At 39.2% G+C, this 21,003-nt stretch overlaps 2 protein-coding genes across 2 annotated transcripts in view; one reads left to right on the top strand and one right to left on the bottom strand.

Moving 5' to 3' along the window:
* Positions 1–6,957: 6,957 nt before the first annotated feature.
* TAF15 (TATA-box binding protein associated factor 15) overlaps positions 6,958–21,003 on the bottom strand; it is a 31,326-nt gene continuing 17,280 nt past the window's right edge. The window contains exons 8-16 of the mRNA XM_055321345.1: positions 16,775–16,809; positions 16,123–16,155; positions 14,682–14,791; positions 13,363–13,492; positions 10,224–10,316; positions 9,456–9,537; positions 9,245–9,333; positions 8,636–9,137; positions 6,958–7,285 (exon numbers count right to left, since the gene is read on the bottom strand). Coding sequence (XP_055177320.1) covers positions 7,246–7,285; positions 8,636–9,137; positions 9,245–9,333; positions 9,456–9,537; positions 10,224–10,316; positions 13,363–13,492; positions 14,682–14,791; positions 16,123–16,155; positions 16,775–16,809 — 1,114 coding nt within the window. The 3' untranslated portion in view covers positions 6,958–7,245. The remainder of the gene's footprint in view (positions 7,286–8,635; positions 9,138–9,244; positions 9,334–9,455; positions 9,538–10,223; positions 10,317–13,362; positions 13,493–14,681; positions 14,792–16,122; positions 16,156–16,774; positions 16,810–21,003) is intronic.
* Positions 12,394–13,348, top strand: LOC129507120 (HIG1 domain family member 2A-like). Its single transcript, XM_055321358.1, has one exon. The coding sequence runs from the start codon at positions 12,730–12,732 to the stop codon at positions 13,048–13,050; it is 321 nt and encodes a 106-aa protein (XP_055177333.1). The 5' UTR covers positions 12,394–12,729; the 3' UTR covers positions 13,051–13,348.

Genomic DNA, 21,003 nt, shown 5'->3' on the forward strand with positions numbered 1-21,003 from the left:
GCCACACCAATCCCAACAATCTATATCCTCCATCAAAAAGAAAGAGTCCAGGGATCCCTGGGTGGCGCAGCGGTTTAGCGCCTGCCTTTGGCCTAGGGCGCGATCCTAGAGACCTGGGATTGAGTCCCACGTCGGGCTCCCGGTGCATGGAGCCTGCTTCTCCCTCTGCCTATGTCTCTGCCTCTCTCTCTCTTTCTCTCTCTCTCTCTCTCTGTGTGACTATCATAAATAAATAAAAATTTAAAAAAAAAAAAAAAAGAGCCCAGACTGTAGAGTCAGAAAAATCTGAAGTCTAATCCTAGGGTACATTCACTTACTTGAACTTTGACTTGGTTTTTAAATATTTTATGTATTTGAGAGAGAGAGAGTAAGTTGGAAGGAGGGACAGAGGGTGAGGGAGACGCAGAATCCCCACTAAACAGGGAGCCCAACACAGGGCTCGATCCCCAGCCCTAGGACCCAGAGACCATAACTGGTGCCAAAGGCATACGCTTAAATGAACTACCCAGGCGCCCCATCTCTCCTCTCTAATGAAACCTCTGAATACACCCTCAGATGGCAGCAAGAACAACCACATAAGACATATATACCCTCCTCCCCTCATCCATCTGCCTGTACTTATGACAGTCATGGGTATTGCTCATCCTCCTCCATTCCTTCCAATATCACCATTATCTGATACCTTCATATAAAAAATCACTGCTTCTATGAGGGTCTTGGCTCTCCTGTTATCCCACCCTCTGGTCCACTGGTCTATTTTCTCTCATTCATTGCCAGAACCTTAGTCTTGCTATCACCATGATGGTAACACCCCAGCTCCTCAGGTCCTGATCTCAACTACAAATGTTTTTCCCTTCCATTCACTTCAGCCGCCTGCTTCCACCCCTACCTAGCCCGTCATCCCCAGGAATTGCTTCATCTCCAAAATCCTGAACATCTACTTTCTAACCCAAACCTCCTATCTATCCAGCTCCTTTTATCCCCACCACCAGTTCTTTGAATCTCAATAACATTATGCTCTTGACATCCCTACATTCAATAACTTCCTTTTCTTCTTACTCACCCTGTACTTCACCTATCGACTACTATCCTCACTCTTTTCATACTCCACTAGGTTGAAGACAAATCAGAAATTTTTATTTAGGGATGCCTAGGTGGCTCAGTGGTTAGGTGCCTGCCTTCGGCCCATGGCGTGATCCTGGAGTCTCGGGGTCAAGTCCCATTATCAGGCAACCTGCATGGAGCCTGTGTCTCTGCCTCTGTGTGTCTCTCATGGATAAAGAAATAAAATTTAAAAAAAATTATTTAGATTACTAATTTCTGACAAGTAAAATCCCAAACAAACCCTGAATCAAACTGCCTGTTCCTATAAATAGGTTGCTGATTAAAGATGGAGAAAAATCACAACCATCCAGACTGTACCCACAAAACACTTGCCCCTTATGTTAACTGACCTCTTATTGTCTGGCAATTTTATGGATTCCTAGTCATTAATACTTTCCTCATATTTACTACAATCTCTTCAAACTTTCTATAATATTCTCCAACTCTCAGCACACCATTAAATTTTACTATACATGGTTGGGTGCGGGGGGAAGACATCAGATGGAATTACCTCAACTTCCTGCCACCTCTGTTATAAGCATCCTTGTACACAGTAAAGAGCATAGGCTCTGAGGCCAGATCCTTGGATTAGAATCCTGACTCTGCCATTCACTAGAGATCTGACCTAGGCAAGTTGCTTAGCCTCCGACTGCCTCTGTTCCTCACTGTATCCTATGAAAAGCCAAGTGGCAATCAAAATCATACCATTCACCTCTTAAGTGTTTCCTATACCTCCCTGGTTGACAGCATTGCTGTGAAAATTAGTTAACACAGATTGCTTATAACAATGCCAGGCACATTAAGAACCTCCCAAGAGATATTAATCATCTGTTACCATTACTACTGGCAACTATCCTTACGACCAGTAACAATGAAAGAGGCATTCTAAGGCAAATCCTTCACCAGGGTTCTGGTCATCATTCCTTCAACTGTCCCCCATCTCTTTGCAAGTAGTGTATAAACATGCTAATTCTCACCCATCTTAAAAATAACCTCCCACAAACCCAGATTCCTGCCTAGATGCCTCCTCTTCTTAACTTACACCACCTCTAACCACCCTTCATATTCAAGATTCTTAGTTGTCCCCATTACCAATCGTCATTTCTCTAATTTCTATTATTCATCATTCCACTTCAGTTTGGGTTCAGAATTCAATTCTCTACCAAAATGCCTTTTGCTAAGGCCGTGGATCTCAAAGGGGGCAATTCTGCCCCACAAAGGACATTTGACAATGTTGGGAGACACTTTTAGTTGTCACAACTGGGGGCTGCTACTGGTGTCTTGTGGTAGAGGCCAGCAATGCTGCTAAACATCCTATAAGGCACAAGGCAGCCCCTCACAGCACAGAATTATCTAATCTGGGATGCCTGGATGACTCAGCAGTTAAGCATCTGCCTTCAGCTCAGGGAGTGATCCTGTGGTCCTGGGATCAAGTCCTGAATCAGGCTCCCTGCACGGAGCCTGCTTCTCCCTCTGCCTCTCACTCTGTGTCTCTCATGAATAAATAAATAAATAATGGGGATCCCTGAGTGGCTCAGTGGTTTAGCACCTGCCTTCAGCCCAGAGCGTGATCCTGGAGACCGGGGATCAAGTCCCACACAGGCTCTTTGCAGGGAGCCTGCTTCTCCCTCTGCCTGTGTCTCTGCCTCTCTCTCTCTCTGCATCTCATGAATAAATAAAATCTTTTAAATAAATAAATAATAAATAATCGTTAAAAAAAAAGAAAAAAGAAAAAGAATTACCCAATCCAAGTATCAGTAGTACCAAGGCTGAGAAACCCTATGGTAAGAGAATTCACAATCTCCATGTTACAGCATGAGGTGCTTTTTTATCCTTTGCATGACTTGGCCTGGCTTCTCCCTCCTTAAAATCCACTCTTTCCTTGGTTTCTACCAACACCTCACTGGCCATTCCCAGTCTCTCAGGATCCTCTTCTATTGTCTCTTAAATATTAGTATTTCTCAGAGTCCTGTCCTCTTCTCTCTCTACATGCTGTCTCTCCAAACCATTAAAATCAATTGGGGGGATCCCTGGGTGGCGCAGCGGTTTAGCGCCTGCCTTTGGCCCAGGGCACGATCCTGGAGACCCGGGATCGAATCCCACGTCGGGCTCCCGGTACATGGAGCCTGCTTCTCCCTCTGCCTGTGTCTCTGCCTCTCTCTCTCTCTCACTGTGTGCCTATCATAAATAAATAAAAATTAAAAAAAATAAATAAATAAAATCAATTGGGGCTCTTTTTTTTTTTTTTTAAATGCCTAGACCTAACAGATTTCATTGTTTTGGAGTGGAACCCAGCAGCCTTGTGTTTTAAACTTCCTCAAGTATACAGCTTCGGTGGTGAAGCAGTACTCTAAACAGTCTTACTATAATTATATCCACTAGCACTTTAATTACCATTTATATATTAATAGCTCTCATTAATCTCAAATCTGTATAACAAACTCATTCATTTAGTCAATATTCATGGAGTACCTACTCTGTTCTCGGTAGTAGAACAGTGAACAAAAGATAAGGTTCCCTATCTTCCTGGAGCTTATATTCTAATGGAGAAAAGAGAAATTGACAACCACAAAAAGGTCATTCCAAATAGTGATAGATATTGTGATGACATTATAAGAGGTGATATGAGAGTCACTGAGTTAGGGTTTTTTTTAATTTTTGTTTGTTTGTTTGTTTTTTTATTTATTTATGATAGGCACACAGTGAGAGAGAGAGGCAGAGACACAGGCAGAGGGAGAAGCAGGCTCCATACACCGGGAGCCCGACGTGGGATTCGATCCCGGGTCTCCGGGATCGCGCCCTGGGCCAAAGGCAGGCGCCAAACCGCTGCGCCACCCAGGGATCCCTGAGGTAGGGTTTTTAATAGGAAGGCCGGGACAAGGGGTGAAATCTGACCCAACACTGCAGTGAAAAGGTGTCAGCCATGTGAATATTTGAGGAAGGAGAATCCTAGACAAAGGATATGCAAAGATACTGAAGCAGAAGCTTATTTGGTACCAATATGAATTATGATATGTGGAATGTAAGAAACAGTACAGTAGATAATAGGAGAAGGGAGGGAAAACTGAATGTGGGAAGAAATCAGAGGGAAACCAACCATGAAAGACTATGGAAAACAAACAGAGTTGGTAGGTAGATGGGGTAGGTGGGGGTAATGAAGGGATAGGGTAATTGGTGATGGGCATTAGGCACATGATGTGATGAGCACTGGGTGTTATACACAACTAAAAAATTATTGAAACACTACATCTGAAACTAATGATGTTCTGTATGTTGGCTACTTGCAAGATCAATGTAGTTAAAGCAAGGTAAATATGGATAAATGTCACATAGTAAGGTTGGAGAGAGAGACAGGCCAGATCATAAGGGCTTTGAAGGCAGAGTAAGGAATTTATAGCAATGGGGTGCACCTGGCTGGCTCAGAAGGTGGAGCATGAGATTCAATCTCAAGTTGTAAGTTTAAACCCCACACTGGGCATGGAGACTACTAAAAAATTTAAACAAAAAAGTCAATGAAAGGCTTTTAAGAAAGCACGGCACCATCATTCACATACTTACAGTATCATTTGGCTGCTATGGGAAAAACAGATTTTAGAGAAGACGGCTGTGCAGGGGGACCTATTAATGCGCTTTGCAATTGTATGGAAGAGAGGATTATAGTTCATACCAGGATTGTAAGCAAAAATATAAAGATGGTTTCGGGATATATTTTGGAGATAAAATTAAAAAGATCTGCAGGCACAAGATGAAAGTGAAATTAAGTGTAAAATCTTAAGTTTTCTATCCGGTCTGGAAGGACAGTGAAGACATTTACTGAGATGAGGAAGCCTAGGAAGAGAGAAACTGATCCGGAAAGGGAGATCAAAAGTTCTATTTAGTCCTGGCAGAGCGACACACACACACACACACACACACACACACACACACACACACACACGTTTCTGTTCAATACATCCTAATGAAAAGGTCAAGTAGGAAGGTGAATATAATCCAGAGTTAAGGGCAGAGGTCAAAACTAGAGACTTAAATTTGGTAGTCATCACTGTATTAGATGGTATTTATTTTTTTTTTAATTTTTTTTTTTTAATTTTTATTTATTTATGATAGTCACAGAGAGAGAGAGAGAGGCAGAGACACAGGCAGAGGGAGAAGCAGGCTCCATGCACCGGGAGCCCGACGTGGGATTCGATCCCGGGTCTCCAGGATCGCGCCCTGGGCCAAAGGCAGGCGCCAAACCGCTGCGCCACCGAGGGATCCCCTATTAGATGGTATTTAAAGCCACAGTCTGAAAGAGTTCTTCCAGGATAAAAGTAGATGTAAACAGAAAGAGAAAGGTGATCAGAACAAGCCCTGAGAAACTTTCAACATGTGAAGGTCAAATAGAGAAACTAGCAGAGACAAGTCAGTAAAGAAAAAATTCAGGGGCATCTGGGAGGCTCAGTCGGTTAAGTATCTGCCTTCAGCTCAGGTCATGATCCCAGAGTCCTGGTATCGATTCCCTGCATCAGGCAGAGAACTTGCTTCTCTCTCCCTCTGCCCTTCTCCCCCAATCATGGGTGTTCTCTTTCTCCCTCTCAAATAAAATCTTAAAAAAAAAAGAAAAGAAAGAAAGAAAAAAATCAGGGTGCATAATGTTGAATGCCAGTTTTCTAAGCTGCCTAATGAAATCACTCCCCTCATCTTGTTTGCCAATCCGTTTCTTTCCCAGTGTCTATTATTTAAATGAATAGCATTTCTACCCAATTACCAGGCCAGAAACCTGATTCCTCACCTCACAATTTCTGACATCCAGCCAAATCTTGCCAAATGTCCCTCCTCACTTCTCACATCAATTTAGTTATCGCCTGTTCATCCAGTCACTATCTGAGCTCAGACCAGTATCTCTCACCTGGCTTACCATTCTGTCTCCAGTCCAGTATCTCCACATAAGCATTTTTCAGGTGATGCCACTCAGGTCAGGCCACTCCTCTGGTTAAAATCTTTTAAGGACTCCCTATTTGGAGGCAGGGGAAAATGAAATGCAAGGACTTTCTCATCAAGCTTGTTTACCTCTCCGTCTTACCTTTTGCAGGCCTCTCCTTGAACTCCCCCCCCCCTATAATCACAATACACTACATACAGTTCTCAAATGCAGAGTTTGTTCTTCATTCTTTCTCTTAATTCCTGACTTGCTTGTTCATGTCATTAGTTTTCTGCTAAGAACACCATTTCCTCACCCAGCCTTCATCATTGGTCAATTCTTCTCTTCCCTCAAGACTTACCAAGCCTCTTCAATCCCATATGACTGAATTAAGTGTCCTTCCAATCAGCCTTCAAAGCACCCTGTACTTATTGGAGCACTTCTCAGACTGTATAATGATTTGCTTGATGGGCAACATATCCAGCATCTGGTGCGATGCCTCACCCTTGGTAAGGGTAGGAGAGATACACACTGGTATCTGGACTCTGGCTTACCAAATCTTTACTCTTCCTACCTAGCCCTTAGACCTCACATTCATAGCATCTAGAACACTGCCCTAAATAACTGAATCACAACTATAAACTGCAATTAAACTAACTATATAAAAAACCATCTGGTGAGCTTGATACAGACTCCTAGACCCCACCCCCAACACTTAACAATTTCTGATCCAATAGACCTGAGGTGAGGCCTAGGAATCTGTAATTTTGACAACCTCCTCAGGTAATTGACATGCAGTCATTCTTGCAAACTACTACTCTAAACAGAGTAGGAACTCAGTCTTGTTCAAAGTAACATTTTAAGTTAATGAAACAACACATTAATTCTTCAGGGTTAGAGTCTACTAGAACTGAAACCTGAGTGTGATAGAACAATGCACTAATGTACAAAAGTCCACAAAACAAGCAGCCTTTATTGCAGTAATACAAAACACTTTCCATTTTGGCAATATTTTACAACGCACTTAGCTTCAAGGGTTGGAAAGGAGGTTGGAAACTAAATGGGGAAATTTCAATGGACATTTCTAAAAGAAAAACTGTCCCAGCCCTCCCACCCAAATAAAAATCCAAATGTCACTTAATTTCACTACCCAAGAAGAGGCCACGAGGAAAGCAGCAGGCAAAACTCTGGCAATTTCACTATGGATCATGTCAGAGACAAAGGAACATTCAAAACAGTCATCAGTATGGTCGGTTGCGCTGATCATTTCTGTAGTCGTTTCTAGGAATGAAAAATAAAGAGCCAGACTAAATTCTAATTTTCTACCAAGTGGGAGCATCAAGACACTTCCTTAGGGTGTTGGTGACTGGCGTCGGCTTGACAATTTCTGTTAAGAATGACACCATACCTAATTTATTTCTCCACTCATAGAAGGTGCTTGATATTAGCTTTAAGACCCACAAAGTTCCTAGAAGCAGCTTTTTGCTATCAGTAACTCTCTTAAAAACTTCCCATCTAGAATAAGGACTCCAAACCACTGTGATATTTCTGGAGGTCAGGGACTGTGCCAATTCCAGCACTCTAAATACAAGAGTGGCTTAACAGAATTAGGCAAACAAATATCTTCATATAAGAATTCTGAGTCTGCCACTTACTATGTGACCTTGGAAAAGTTACTCAGTGTTTCTTACTCCATAAAATGGAAAATAAATCTACCTCATGGGGTGGAAAGGACTCCAACTAAAGAATATAAAGACACTCCACAGCATTTGCTACACAGAAGGGCTCAAAAGAGAATTACTAATGGCTAACAATTATATAGCACTTACTATGGGCCAGGAACTGTCATAACATAATCTAATCTGACTCCACAAAGGAGGTATTATTGGCCCCATTTTATAGATGAGAAACACTGATGCTCCAAATGGTTAAGTAACTTGCCTAAGGTCACACAGTAAGTGGTGGAGACACAATGTGAACCCAGAGAAGTCTTGTCTCTAAACTCCATGCTCTTAACCATGTGTTATACTAATTCTCACTACCCTATACTGCCTCTAGCATACAGATGCTTAGCATAATAACTGAAGTTCTTTCAAATGACTGGTCATTCAACTTCTCCTGCCTCTATGCCATTCACGTGCACAACACTCCGATCAGTACCATCAGCAATTTTCATCTGGAAAAGGTTTTACAAGAATCTCCAGAGGAACTACAGGGTGGCACAACACATAGGATTTCAGAAAACACACTCCTATGAAAGGTGTGCTCCCCCTCACTTAGATTAAGAACCTCTGATTTACATAGTTTCAGATTATCACTCAATCTCAATTATCTTTAGCCATGAGGAAAAACAGCATACGTTCATATATACGTACTCATACCAATATAAAGATTTATGAAACAATTTCCAAAACAAAACTGAGTTTTAGAAAAACTAGTTTCTAGTTTAGAAAAACATTTAGTCTAAACAGAAAACTAAATGAATCTTCTGCATCCTCACTGAGAGCTTCCAAAGAAAAATTCAAGTTCTAAAAAAACTGGACATTAAGAAAATGTGACAAAAAGGGCTCAGATCCTAAAGCCTAGTGAGCAGTGAGGTAAAAAGATTAACAAATACATTCTAATACTCACCTTCCTCCCATTTTGCCTCCATAGCCTCCTCGGTCTCCTCCATAGCCGCCCCCACTTCTGTCTCCTCCGTAGCCGCCACCTCGGTCTCCACCGTAGCCCCCGCCACCACCGCGGTCTCCTCCATAGCCCCCCCCACTGCGGTCTCCTCCATAACCGCCTCGGTCTCCACCATAGCCTCCTCCTCGGTCACCTCCGTAGCCGCCTCCTCGGTCTCCTCCATAGCCGCCTCCTCGGTCTCCTCCGTAGCCACCTCCTCGGTCTCCCCCGTAGCCGCCTCCTCGGTCCCCACCATAACCGCCTCCTCGGTCCCCACCATAGCCACCCCCACTTCTGTCTCCACCATAGCCACCCCCACTTCTGTCTCCTCCATAGCCGCCGCCACCACTTCTGTCTCCTCCGTAGCCACCGCTGCTCCTGTCTGCGCCATAGCCTCCTCGGTCTCCACCTCTGCCCCCACGACCTCTATAGCCCCTCTCTCCACCGTAGCCTCTTCCCCGGAAATCTGCAAGGCAGAGATGCAAACCAGTGAGGCCAGAATGATAATGTAAAGCATCCCTAATGCCAGTCAGAAGATAAATGCCATGTAGATGCTGTTAACAGCGGACCCACCTCCTCCTGAGGGACGAGAGTCCTCTGGTCTGGGCTCATTACACTGGTTGCAAGAATTCCTTCGAGCAAAGTTCATATTTCCACATGACCTGAGAAAGGGGGAAAATTAAAAAAAAAAAAAAACATTCAATAGTTTCTAATTCAATCAGAAACCCCTCTTGTATCTTCCAACCCCAACTCCTACTACCGCCAGAATAAACTGGATACTTACGGATTAGGGCAAACCCAGTCTCCACTTTTGGGGTCTCCACCTCTCCCCTGAAAGCCTCCACGACCTCTATATCCTCCACGGCCTAAGGGAAAGAAGGGTGGGAGAGAAAAATCAGCAGCCAACATTAAACCCAGCAGAGGAAAAGCACCATATGAAAGAACTAAGAGCAAGTAACCATCAATAATTTGGTGGCCGCTCCAAAATTAACCCCTTATGGTAAAACTCTGAATCTTTCATTTGAGGCTTTACTTATTATTAGTAAATCCAAGAAAAGTGGGAAAAGACCTCAGGCACATATTACAGTGCAAAAATGCACTAAACTTCAAACTTTCTAGAATACTCTCCTTGGTTTGAGAATGTCAGTGATAAAAGTACAGAAGACATATTCCAAATCTAAGGAATTAAACGCAATAGAAATGAACAAGGTGGTAGAAATTCTATCAGGGAACTTAGAAGCTGGTCTGATTACCTAATTAGGTATCACTTAAACAATTGCCTCCTGATCTCCAGGTGAATAACAAACTGCCACAAAGCTTTCCAAAAGTACTTCTAAAATTTTCTTCCAACTACTTACTTAGCTATTATGACACCTATTTACCAAATCTCCTTTCAGTACCCACTCTCACTTTAAGACAGAAGGAAAAAAAACCTGTGGAGTAGTTCACACAACAGAGAAAGAACATGGACTCAAATTTAAACCCTCTGTACAATATCCAGGCCTGAAACCCTTTGTACAATATCCAGGCCTATGAGAAACAAGTGACTTACCTCGTCGCCCACCTCCACTTCCACCTCCTCTCATGAATTCAGGTCTTCTGGTAGCAAAGGACACTTTAATGATATTGCCATGGAATTCTTTTCCTAAGAAAAAAAGAGTTTTGAAGAAATGCTACTCCACATCTCCAACTCTCAATAAAATATAAAACTATCTTAGAAATTTTTAGTTTCAGAGCAGTAACACGTCCTCACAAAAATTCAAACACACCGGTGTTCCCTAAGGGTCAAAATAACAGTGCTAAAACATAATCTATTGAGTAAAGCAAATCTGTCACTTGGACGCAGTTACTTCTTACTAAGGAGAAAAAAAAAAAACAAAAACCACACCTAACATTTTTATATGAAAAGAGCCAAGTGCAGAACCATGTGTATAGTATGCTACCACTTCTGTTTTATAAAGGGGAATGAGTGTGTTGGTGAGCTCAAGTGCCCTTACATGCACACATATGCTATATGTACATTGCCTATTATGCTGAACTCTCAGTAGGGAAAAACAGATCATTGGAGGTCAAAGGTAGAAAGCAAGCCCATTTTTTACTACACACTTCTGGTATAGTTTGAAACTTTAAACCATATACAAGTAGCATCTTTAAAAATAATATAGGCCCAAAAAATGAAAGCATATGTGATTGCTTACACACACACACACACACACACACACACATATATATATATATATTCTGCCCCAGGGCCTTAGATATAGTAATTAATCTTTTTACTTTATATTAAACCAGAGGATTCATAAAATGATTGCAATTCCAGAAGCCTTAGAATCCTGATCAAAGCCCTTATCATTATGGCTGGCAACTTTCCACAATATCAGACAGTATGACCTAGGAAGCCACTCAAGATCAGTATTTTCAAAGCTATAGAATAACCTGAACTATGGAGTTAAGAGGCTCCCATGCCCTGTGGGCAAAAAGCACAATTTTAAACATAATGAGCACAAGAGATTGTGTTTTAATTCACCAAAACTACAGAAAACAAATGAGGAAAATGGACCACGTCTTAAAGAGTAAGGTGATAAGGCCTGACAAATTAATGCAAAAAAGTAAAGAATATGAAGATGTCGACAGGAAGAGTATCACAATCTCATTTTTTAAGAAATAAAGAAATGCAATTATGTTTTGAAAGACATAGGTACAATCATCTCAGAACCAGAAGGGACCTCAGGTATCTGTCAATTTCATCTAGTATGGTTAAGTCCTTTAGAGACTGTGGATCCAGACTGCCTGAGTTTAAATCCTGACTCTGCCAGTTATGCTATGACCCTGGAAAAAAAATTTTTTTAAAGATGTATTTATTTATTTATGATAGAGAGAGAGAGAGAGAGAGAGAGAGAGAGAGAGAGAGAGAGGCAGAGACACAGGAGGAGGGAGAAGCAGGCTCCATGCCAGGAGCCTGACGTGGGACTCGATCCCGGGACTCCAGGATGGCGCCCTGGGCCAAAGGCAGGCGCTAAACCACTGAGCCACCCAGGGATCCCCGACCCTGGAAATTATACAGCTTCTCTGTGTCCCAGTTTCAAAATCTAAAAATAGTAATAATAGAGTGCATGTCTCATACAGTTATTTTGAGGACCAAACTGAATTAATGCATATAAAGTTTCTAGGACCATGTCTACACTACAAATCAGTAAACACGCAGTTGATATTGGTTCTAATTAGAGTATAAAACAATGAATTTCTAATAACATGGGGAAATGACTGTTAAAATGTTAAGTGAAAAAAAGATGAGACAAAACTACATTTGGAGTATAATGATAAACTATTTTTCTTAAATACTTTTAAAAGAATGGAAGAAAAAAAAATTTTTTTAAAGATTTTATTTATTAAAAAAAAAAAAAAAAGATTTTATTTATTCATGAAAGACACAGAGAGAGATGGAAACATAGGCAGAGGGTGAAGCAGGTTCCCTGCAGGGAGCCTGATGCAGGACTCAATCCTAGGACCCCCGGGATCACAACCTGAGCCAAAGGCAAACACTCAACCACTGAGCAACCCAAGAGACCCGTAATAAAAAATATTATCAAAAAAAAAAAAATATATATATATATATATATATAAAATCAATGATTATCTCTAAGTAGAGGATTACAGATGCTTTACTGCTTTCTTCTACTTTCCCATATTTTCCTGTTTTGGGGGAGAAAAGTCTTAACATTTCTTCCAAATACGTATTAACTTTATATTTGAAGAGATATTAATCTAAATTTACAAAGAAGAGAGTTAAGCAGGTCAACCCTCTAAATTTCCATCAGGGTGGCTTCAAGCACAAGGTAGAGTAATAAGGAAATACTGGAGACAAACAATGAGAGAGCTCTTCTCCCTCATTTCTAAAGATATGTAAAAACTCTGGTCTTCATTTTTTTTTTCTGGTCTTTATTTTCAATAAAAAATATCCACAAAAGTAAACATGAAAACAACCAGTTACTAGAATATATTTTGACTTCAAGACTAGAAAGTAGGGTGTTTCTCCCAAAGCTGTGGCCCAGGACATGGCGGCTCCTGGCCCTGTGACTCCGGGGGCACCCTTTGAACCATCACAGCCCCCAGTAATTGAGGGCTTTAGCCCCAGTATCTACAGCACTCCAGAAAGCTTCAAGGAAAAATTCCTTCGGAAGACCCGCGAGGACCCAATGGTACCCATAGGCTGCCTGGGCAAGGCGGCCGCCCTAACCTACGGCCTCTACTGCTTCTACCGGGGTCAGAGCCACTGCTCGCAGCTTATGATGCGCACCCGGATCACTGCCCAGGGCTTCACGGTCGCAGCCATCTTGCTGGGTCAGGCTGCATCTGCGATGAAGTCTCGATCCTGAAATCCTGGCCTTGAAAGTCACGCAGAGATCACCCCCAGCCCCAAGAACAGCCACCAGTCCTGCCACCTGACTTATTCCCTGGTCTCCCCTGACAAGCCCCTGTTTCAGCGGGGGAGGAAGTGGCCAATTCTGTAACTGACAGGTTTTTCCAGGAATCTCAGATTCGGTTGAGTTTGGGTGTCGCATACTGTATTTGTGCCCCCACTTTCTCCATTTACTACTTAATAAACTGATCCACTTGTAAAAAAAAAAAAAAAAGACTAGAAAACATTTAACCAAACTGCATATTGAAACTATATGAATAAAATATACCATCAAACCAGTCAATGGCTGCCTTAGCTGAAGGAGGATCATCAAATGACACTGTTGCCTCTCCTTTTGGCTTCCCTGTGTCCTTGTCTGTATACAGATTTATCATTGGTTTTCCTGTCTTCTTATTTGTCTGAAGAAACAAAAAGTTGGTATCAGCATTTTAAGAAAAAGTAATCATAAACCACAATTAAAGATTTTTTTAAAGGAATTCACATATCCATACTACAAATACTATGTACCTAATATAAAAATGAAGTTTTCTATAGGTTCTGAAAAGGAAAACTTAAGTAAAACCCAAGCTATGAAAATGATACAATGTTTTAATCTATGTATAATTTCTTTAAACTCACAAAAAAAATGTAGATAATGCTTCATGTAAAAATGTACCTTGTAAAACATAAAAAAGTCAGGAAGAATGTACACCAGGCAAATTAATAGATTACCACTAAGGTATACAAACTGCAGCTGGCTGGGATGGGAGTGGAAGACAAAGAAGAATGTTTACTCTTCAGAATTGCATAAATTTTTTACATGTCATGTGGTAATACATTTCTAAAGAAATTTTAACTCCCCAAAAATAGGGGAAAAAAATGAGTAATTCCACAGACACCAAAACAAGGACAACTACAAACTGATTTCAGGCAATGCTACAATCTACCCAACACTACTTTAACTGCTGCTTTCTAGTTGAAGAGAGGAGAAATACATACATGAAACAAACAGTGCACAAGACATATAAGCAAACAATAAATACAGTTATAAAATAAAGCATTATGTACTCAGCTAATACATATAGTGCAGTCTGCCTATATAATGGCCTTTCAGAATCTTTTTTTTTTTTTTAAGAATTTATTTATTTATTCATGAGAGACACAGAGAGAGAGAGGCAGAGACATATAGGCAGAGGGAGAAGCAGGTTCCACACAGGGAGCCCGATGTGGGACTTGATCCCAGAACTCCAAGATCACATCCTGGGCTGAAGGCAGGCGCTAAACTGCTGAGCCACCCAGACGTCCCTGGCTTTTCAGATTCTATAAAATATTCTCACAATCTCATTTGGTTCTCACCATTTTAGGAGCTAGGCAGAGACTATTTTTAGAGCCCAAGGCTGAAAGCTAAAGCTGTAGAAGACTATGGAAAGATAAATTAAAAAGGAATACAATTTTCATGTATGTAGCAAATTTAGCAAAAGGCCTATAGACATGATCTGGCATTTGTATTAGGGAATTTTAAGACAGAAGCTTATATAATCTATGTATCTTAACTAGAATATGCTAATAATTATGAGATTTTCAAGATAAGCCATACTTCCTACTCACCTTGATAATTCCTATTTGTTTAAAGAACTCCCCCACTTGATCTGTAGACACACCCTCCCCAAGTCCTTGCACAAAGATTGTGTTGTTATCTGAATTATCAGATTCTGAATCTAAGGGAAAAAAAATTGTGGTTAATTTTACATATTCCTTGGTTTTACTACATCCTGTTCAGTAATCAAGAGCAATAATTTATTGTCCAATATTTCTATTACCAAAAGGAAAAAAGGACCAATATACAAAAAATCTTCTATCAACATGCAAAGTGGTCATCATAGTTATTTGGTAGCAGATCAATCCTTACAACTAAACTTCAGTTAATGTGGATCAAGTCCACAGTATGTGAAATACAGACCAATTAAGGGAGATCTTAGAAATCTTACTCCTTAGATTGATACAGGGCTGAAGCTCATGAAGAGATGAAGACAGTATAAGTTAGCATTCCTTTCTTTGGAGAGCTTTAGCGCTTTATGGCTAAATCAATACTTTTAAGGCTCTCCAGTAGAAAATTCCGCAAATCTAACTTTGGACTTCCAAGCAAGCCAAGCACAACTGCTGGTTTCCCATTCATTGCATAAGCTTTGTATATACCAGAGGGTAGGGGCACCTTGTCACACACCTTACCTTACACGCACACTTTTGGATTAGTACAACAAAGTAAGAAAGATGTACAAAAATTCAGTCCATCAAGGGATAATTCAGAAATTGCCATCCATATAGAATACTTTGGCATCTTAATAAAAACAAAAGTTCTGATTTCAATATATTAAAATTTTTTGGCTCAAATAGAATTTTAATATCTAAATCATAACTTCCAAAAGGCTCCAGGTAGCCTTAAATTTCATTTAAAAATAAAAGCCATATGAAATTTGTGACTCTGCCCAGAGTAAGACAATTCTCCCCACGTATGAATTGTTTAAGCCCTCTAAGCAGACTACCAATTGATGTAATGTTTTCATACTCATAGTTTTTCTACTTCAAATTCCCAATGATTATCAACTCTCTCAAATCTGATCTGTAATATTTAAATAAGCAATGTTAATTAGCAATACAAGATCAAGTATTTCTTCACAAAAGAAAAAGCAGAACATGGGAAACCACAAACATAGCAATCTTCCCAGCAAACTTTCCAATCAATTTCCCTGAATTTTTCTTTCTGGTATATTTCCAGAAGTGTAGCTCCCCAATTCCGGAAGCACTATCAAATTAAATCTTCCTCCTGCCCTAACTCTTCCATAATCTTCCTCCTGTCCTAACTCCTCCAAACACACACACTTTTCCCTTGAAAAATTGGAAAACTTAAAAAATAAAATAAAAGAAAAGAAAAAGAAAAAATAAAATAAAAAAAAGAAAAAATAAAAAATAAATAAAAGAAAAAAAAATAAGAAAAATTGGAAAACTAATGTTCTCTTAATGGCAAGTCACAAACTACCATAAACCTTACCAGCATCTGGTCTGGGTCCATAATCCCTGTGACCTAAGGGAAAGGAAAAGAAAAAGAAAAAAAAAAGCTATTTAAGGCAACTCATTAGAAATCATGAAAAACTAGTAATAAAAACCAAGGCATGAAAAGTCAATAGTTCCAAAATCCTTGAAAGTCAACCATCACAGATTTACAAAGTAAATATATAAATTAAGTTTTATTAAGTTTAAGAAATCAAGATGAAAGTCAATTATTTCCTTAAACTTGTCCCAGACGGTACCGCCACTTTGGCATTATACTAGTATCACTTTGGTTAAGCTCTGGTTGTGAAGGCTGATTGGAAAACCCTAATAATTTAACAACACCATGTCAGCTACCTTTATTTAAAAATGTTATTGTCAAAATCCAGTGGAAGTCTCATTCATCGGTCACCACAGACTCTCATGCAAATTCACTGTGCAGAAACCCATTGGACTGTTTGAGATCAACTTTGGCTTTTTAATGTTTTCTTTGATATATATATACGTATATATATATAAATTTTTTTTAAGCACACAACACACACCAGCCTCAACAGAGTAAGAAAGGGCTTAGACTGCGTCTGCGGGATATTGGTGGCTTTTAGGTTTATATAGCATTTCCACTGAAACATTTTGGGATACTCAGCACTTACCACCAAAATTTTTGAAGCCACCGCGGTCACCACCACTGCAGAGGAAAAATTGAAGAAATGATTTCTTCCTTAAGTCTCTAATGTGCTGAGCCCTGGGCTCAATCTACACTTAACTGTCACAAGTAGAGCGCCTAGGGAAACAGTAGCACCTCTAACTTTCCAGTAAATTCCATTTCATAGACTCCAAAATGTTGTTTTCACCTAAAGTGTTTTCCCAAGAATCTATTTCCAAGGGTGCCTTTTCAAGCTTACTACAGAATATATCTCATATACTCTCATTTTAATCTTCCCAACCCCAAGCCAAAGGGATACTATTCATATAACTTAAAAGCTGGAGGCACAGAATGAAGAATGGTAAACTGAAGCAAACATTCTTTCCAACAGGGATATTTTTTTTAAATACGAGGAAAAAAGAAAAAGACTAGAAGAACAATACAAAGCTAGGTTAAGATTCTGATAGCAGAAAGGGAGGCAAAAACTTTAGTAGTATGTTCTACTGTGATACCAAACTGTGAGTTTTAGGAGATGAAGAAAAAAGTGAGGTACAAATATACACGAAAGTGAGCCTGAATGAAAGTAGTCTTAAAAAACTCAAATCATTCCGAAATCTGATAAAATGAGCACGAAAAGAAAGCATAACTTAAAACTGCCCTTCTACTCTATACCCACTATAACATACTAGATCTCCTCATATAAGAGCTACTGAGATTCATGCTGCTAAATGCTCTGTACACCAATCAGTAGACCGTATCAGAGACAGAATGCAACATACTCCAATATCGCAGCTGCCCACAAGAAAATGACTCTACTTGGCAAATTTCCACTGCCAGGTAAGTCAGTGGTCCTTGTGAGCATAAATCTAGGTAAGACTAAAAAAAATAAATCTATGTAAGAAATCTAAGATCTCTCTTATCACGAAACTGTTTAAATACTACATTAAAAGCTGGTTTCTCTTTCCTGAACTAAGTAATCCTCTAAGACTCACCTGCTGTCATCGAAATAAAAACACCTAGTTTTCAGATGGTGACATCTAATATTCTACTATTAACCATCTTCTACCATAATCCAAGAAACTAATCCAATACACTAATGTCTCTTCAATGCTAAAAGCCTCTCCTATAATGATAATGATAACCCTCTCTAGCCTCTAAGATAGATGGCTTTTCTGAACAATCCTGAGAAAAACCATTCTAACTAAATGAGAAAGCAAAGCAGTCTTCTTTTATAAGTCTATTCTACTACCTTGATATAAAATCTCCCTTTGCAACCAGCTTAGGTATAGACACGTGCATCTTGTTATTAATTTTAACTTCCGGAAGACTATAAAGGAGAATAAGGCTACGTCAAGACTATGCAGACAATATAAAGCTCAGGTCCTTTATATACATATAGCTTCCTATTGAGTCTCTACGATGCCTCTTTCAGAACAGTACTCAAGCTCTTCCTACACTTCTAAATGACCTGTCTGTAACTACTTAACTCTTTTAAGAAAGGAAAACAAAAGAGTTGAGATTGATCTGCTAAAAATCTCATTATTAGAAACCACTATATCTCAGATTTCTTCAAAGATGATCATGAGAACTCAAAAAATAATGAGGAAAAAACTAATGAAACTATTAAGCCTGTATTCCTGTCAAGAGGTTAAAGTCCCCAGGATAAAGTAGATTTTTTAAATAGGAAATTTTCACAAGTGCTGGAAAAGATACCTCTTATTTATTTTGCTGTCATCTTAAACCAAGTACCAAACTGTTTATCTGGCCACAGTGGAGAGAAAATATGCAACTGCATACATCCGCTAATTCCTATAATTTCTATTCTGGCCAGCAATAGAACTTTGAACAATAAAAAAAGGACATACCACTGCAAAATCAAAGTGCTATAAAGCAAATAACATTTGAATAGGTTTATTATTTCCTATTTCTCCATATAATATTTTAACTTAATTCACCTTCATTTGAGCATTACCTTTGAAAATACGGCAGCTGAAGATTTCAACACAATGGCCATAAATATGAAAACATCATAGTGCATTTGAAAAAGTACTAGTCTTCAAACTAAAAAACTCAGGGTATAATCTTTATTATTACTAATCAATCTTGAAAAATTGGGCGAGTCAGTAATTCTCCCTAGTTTCCTCCTTCACAAAATAAGGATTTACATCCTTGCTACTCAAAGGGTGGTCCAGGGGGTAGTAGCATAGGCAGAGCCTGGAAGAATCTCAAAGAGCAGTATCTCAGGCCTCACTCCATACTTACTGAATCAGAATCTGAACTTTTAATAAGATCCCCAAGGAATTCATATGTAAAGTTTGAGAGACACCAGTCTAGATGATCTACAACACTATATGAAGCTTTCTCAAGTTTCAACATTCCAAGTTCAAACGTTTCAATCATTTTTCTCTTCACTTACTAAGAAATTCTTTATTAACTGGCTATAATACAACCCCTTATAAGTAAATATATTATATTAAATACACTGAATAAACCTCAAGTACTACTCACTATTAAATATTTAACAAGAGATGGGCCTGTGGTTAAGAATCTTTCAAACCTGCAGTCAGGTTACAAGTCCCTTTTCCATAAATCAAGTTGAGGCTTCATTAGCCAATTAAGACAACGAAGATACGGAACATGTGGGTCAATATGTTGTCACAACAATTTGTCTTCCTCTCAGAAAAAGCAGCAATCTTGTATACATAAAGAGTTCCTGAAGTAAGGACATTTTAAGGTGAAGTAGTAGAGCTATTCAGAGATTAAACATATTTAAATATATGGCTGAGTGTTCCCTGCATAAGAAAACCAACTATATATTCTTGACTTAACAACAGAAATTGTTATCCCAAGTTCAAAGCCTACTCAAAGGTAGGCTGAGGGTTCTCTCATTGGTACAGTATTACATATTTAAAGTAGAAAATGGTCATTTAATTTCAGGTGCTTGTCAAGAAAAAGTTCTTTGACAGAATCTCTACTCTGAATCTTTCATTTAAAAAAAAATCTAAATATATCTATTCAAGAACTTAAACTGCCAAATGAGTAAAAGGACAATACAGAAATCTTTGTTCCCAGAAACTCTATTACCTAGAGAGAAAAAGGGACTTACCTAAAAGTTAGAAAATACCAGTCAAAAAAAAAAACCAAACCATGCTATGTTGAATCTTCATAGTAGTAAATCCAAAATACAATTTTTTGGGTGCAAAGAAGACTAACGTTAATTCCAAATGTAAATGACTCAATGGATTTAAATATCATTCTTTTCTTTTTAAGATTTTATTTATTTATTCATGAGAGACAGACAGAGAGAGAGAGAGAGAGAGAGAGAGAGAGAGAGAGGCAGAGACAAAGGCAGAGGGAGAAGCAGGCTCCATGCAGGGAGCCTGACATGGGACTGGATGCCGGGTCTCCGGAATCATGCCCTGGCCTGAAGGTGGCTCTAAACCATTGAGCCACCCGGGCTGCCCTAAATATCATTTTTAACAGTAGCTGTATTTATGTCTTATTTCCTCCCATATCTTTAGGTGTGGTAAAAAGGCTCTCTAGATTCAACATTTACCCACATTTCAAGAAGCCAAGAAATCTTTCATTCTAGAGCTACATGTCCAATACAGTATTCATTAGCCACAATTGAGATGTACTCAAAATACAAAATACAAAATGGATTTTGAAGTCTTTTTATGAAAAAGCCAATGTACAATACCTCAGTAATTTTTATACTGATCATATGCTAAAATACTTTGGGTATGTTAGATTAAGTAAAACATTATTAAAACTGATTTTACCCACTTATTTTTTTTAATGTGTCTACTAAAAAATTTAAAGTCATATATGTAGCTCACATTTGTGATCCATATTACCTTTCTATTGGGCAGTGCTGTTCTAGACTATCACTGCAACATGTACACAATTTAAATGGAACTAATCAAAAACTCTTGTAAGAAGACACTCAAAATTCAAGATGACTATTTTAGGCTTAAGATATTAAAGCCTGAAAAGAGCTACGTAACTTGGTGATTTCATCATGAAAAATTATTATCTATAGAATTCTGGCAATTCTGCAATGCATTCATCCCAATGCTGAAGTTAAAAACACTGAGAGAACTTATAACCTTAAACTTCTAGTCCACTAAGAGGCCAGTGATCAATTTTAGATGACAATCAGAAAGTGAATCTTTTTGCTACAACTGCTTTTTCAAAGAGAAACATTGTTTCCTAGAGTCCCTATAATTTTCACAC

Source organism: Nyctereutes procyonoides, unplaced genomic scaffold (assembly GCF_905146905.1).
Source record: "Nyctereutes procyonoides isolate TBG_1078 unplaced genomic scaffold, NYPRO_anot_genome, whole genome shotgun sequence".
Classification (NCBI taxonomy): Eukaryota; Metazoa; Chordata; class Mammalia; order Carnivora; family Canidae; genus Nyctereutes; species Nyctereutes procyonoides.

Bases quoted from the DNA above. Each gene is read 5' to 3' on its own strand.
- LOC129507120 (XM_055321358.1), top strand. From the start codon at position 12,730: ATGGCGGCTCCTGGCCCTGTGACTCCGGGGGCACCCTTTGAACCATCA.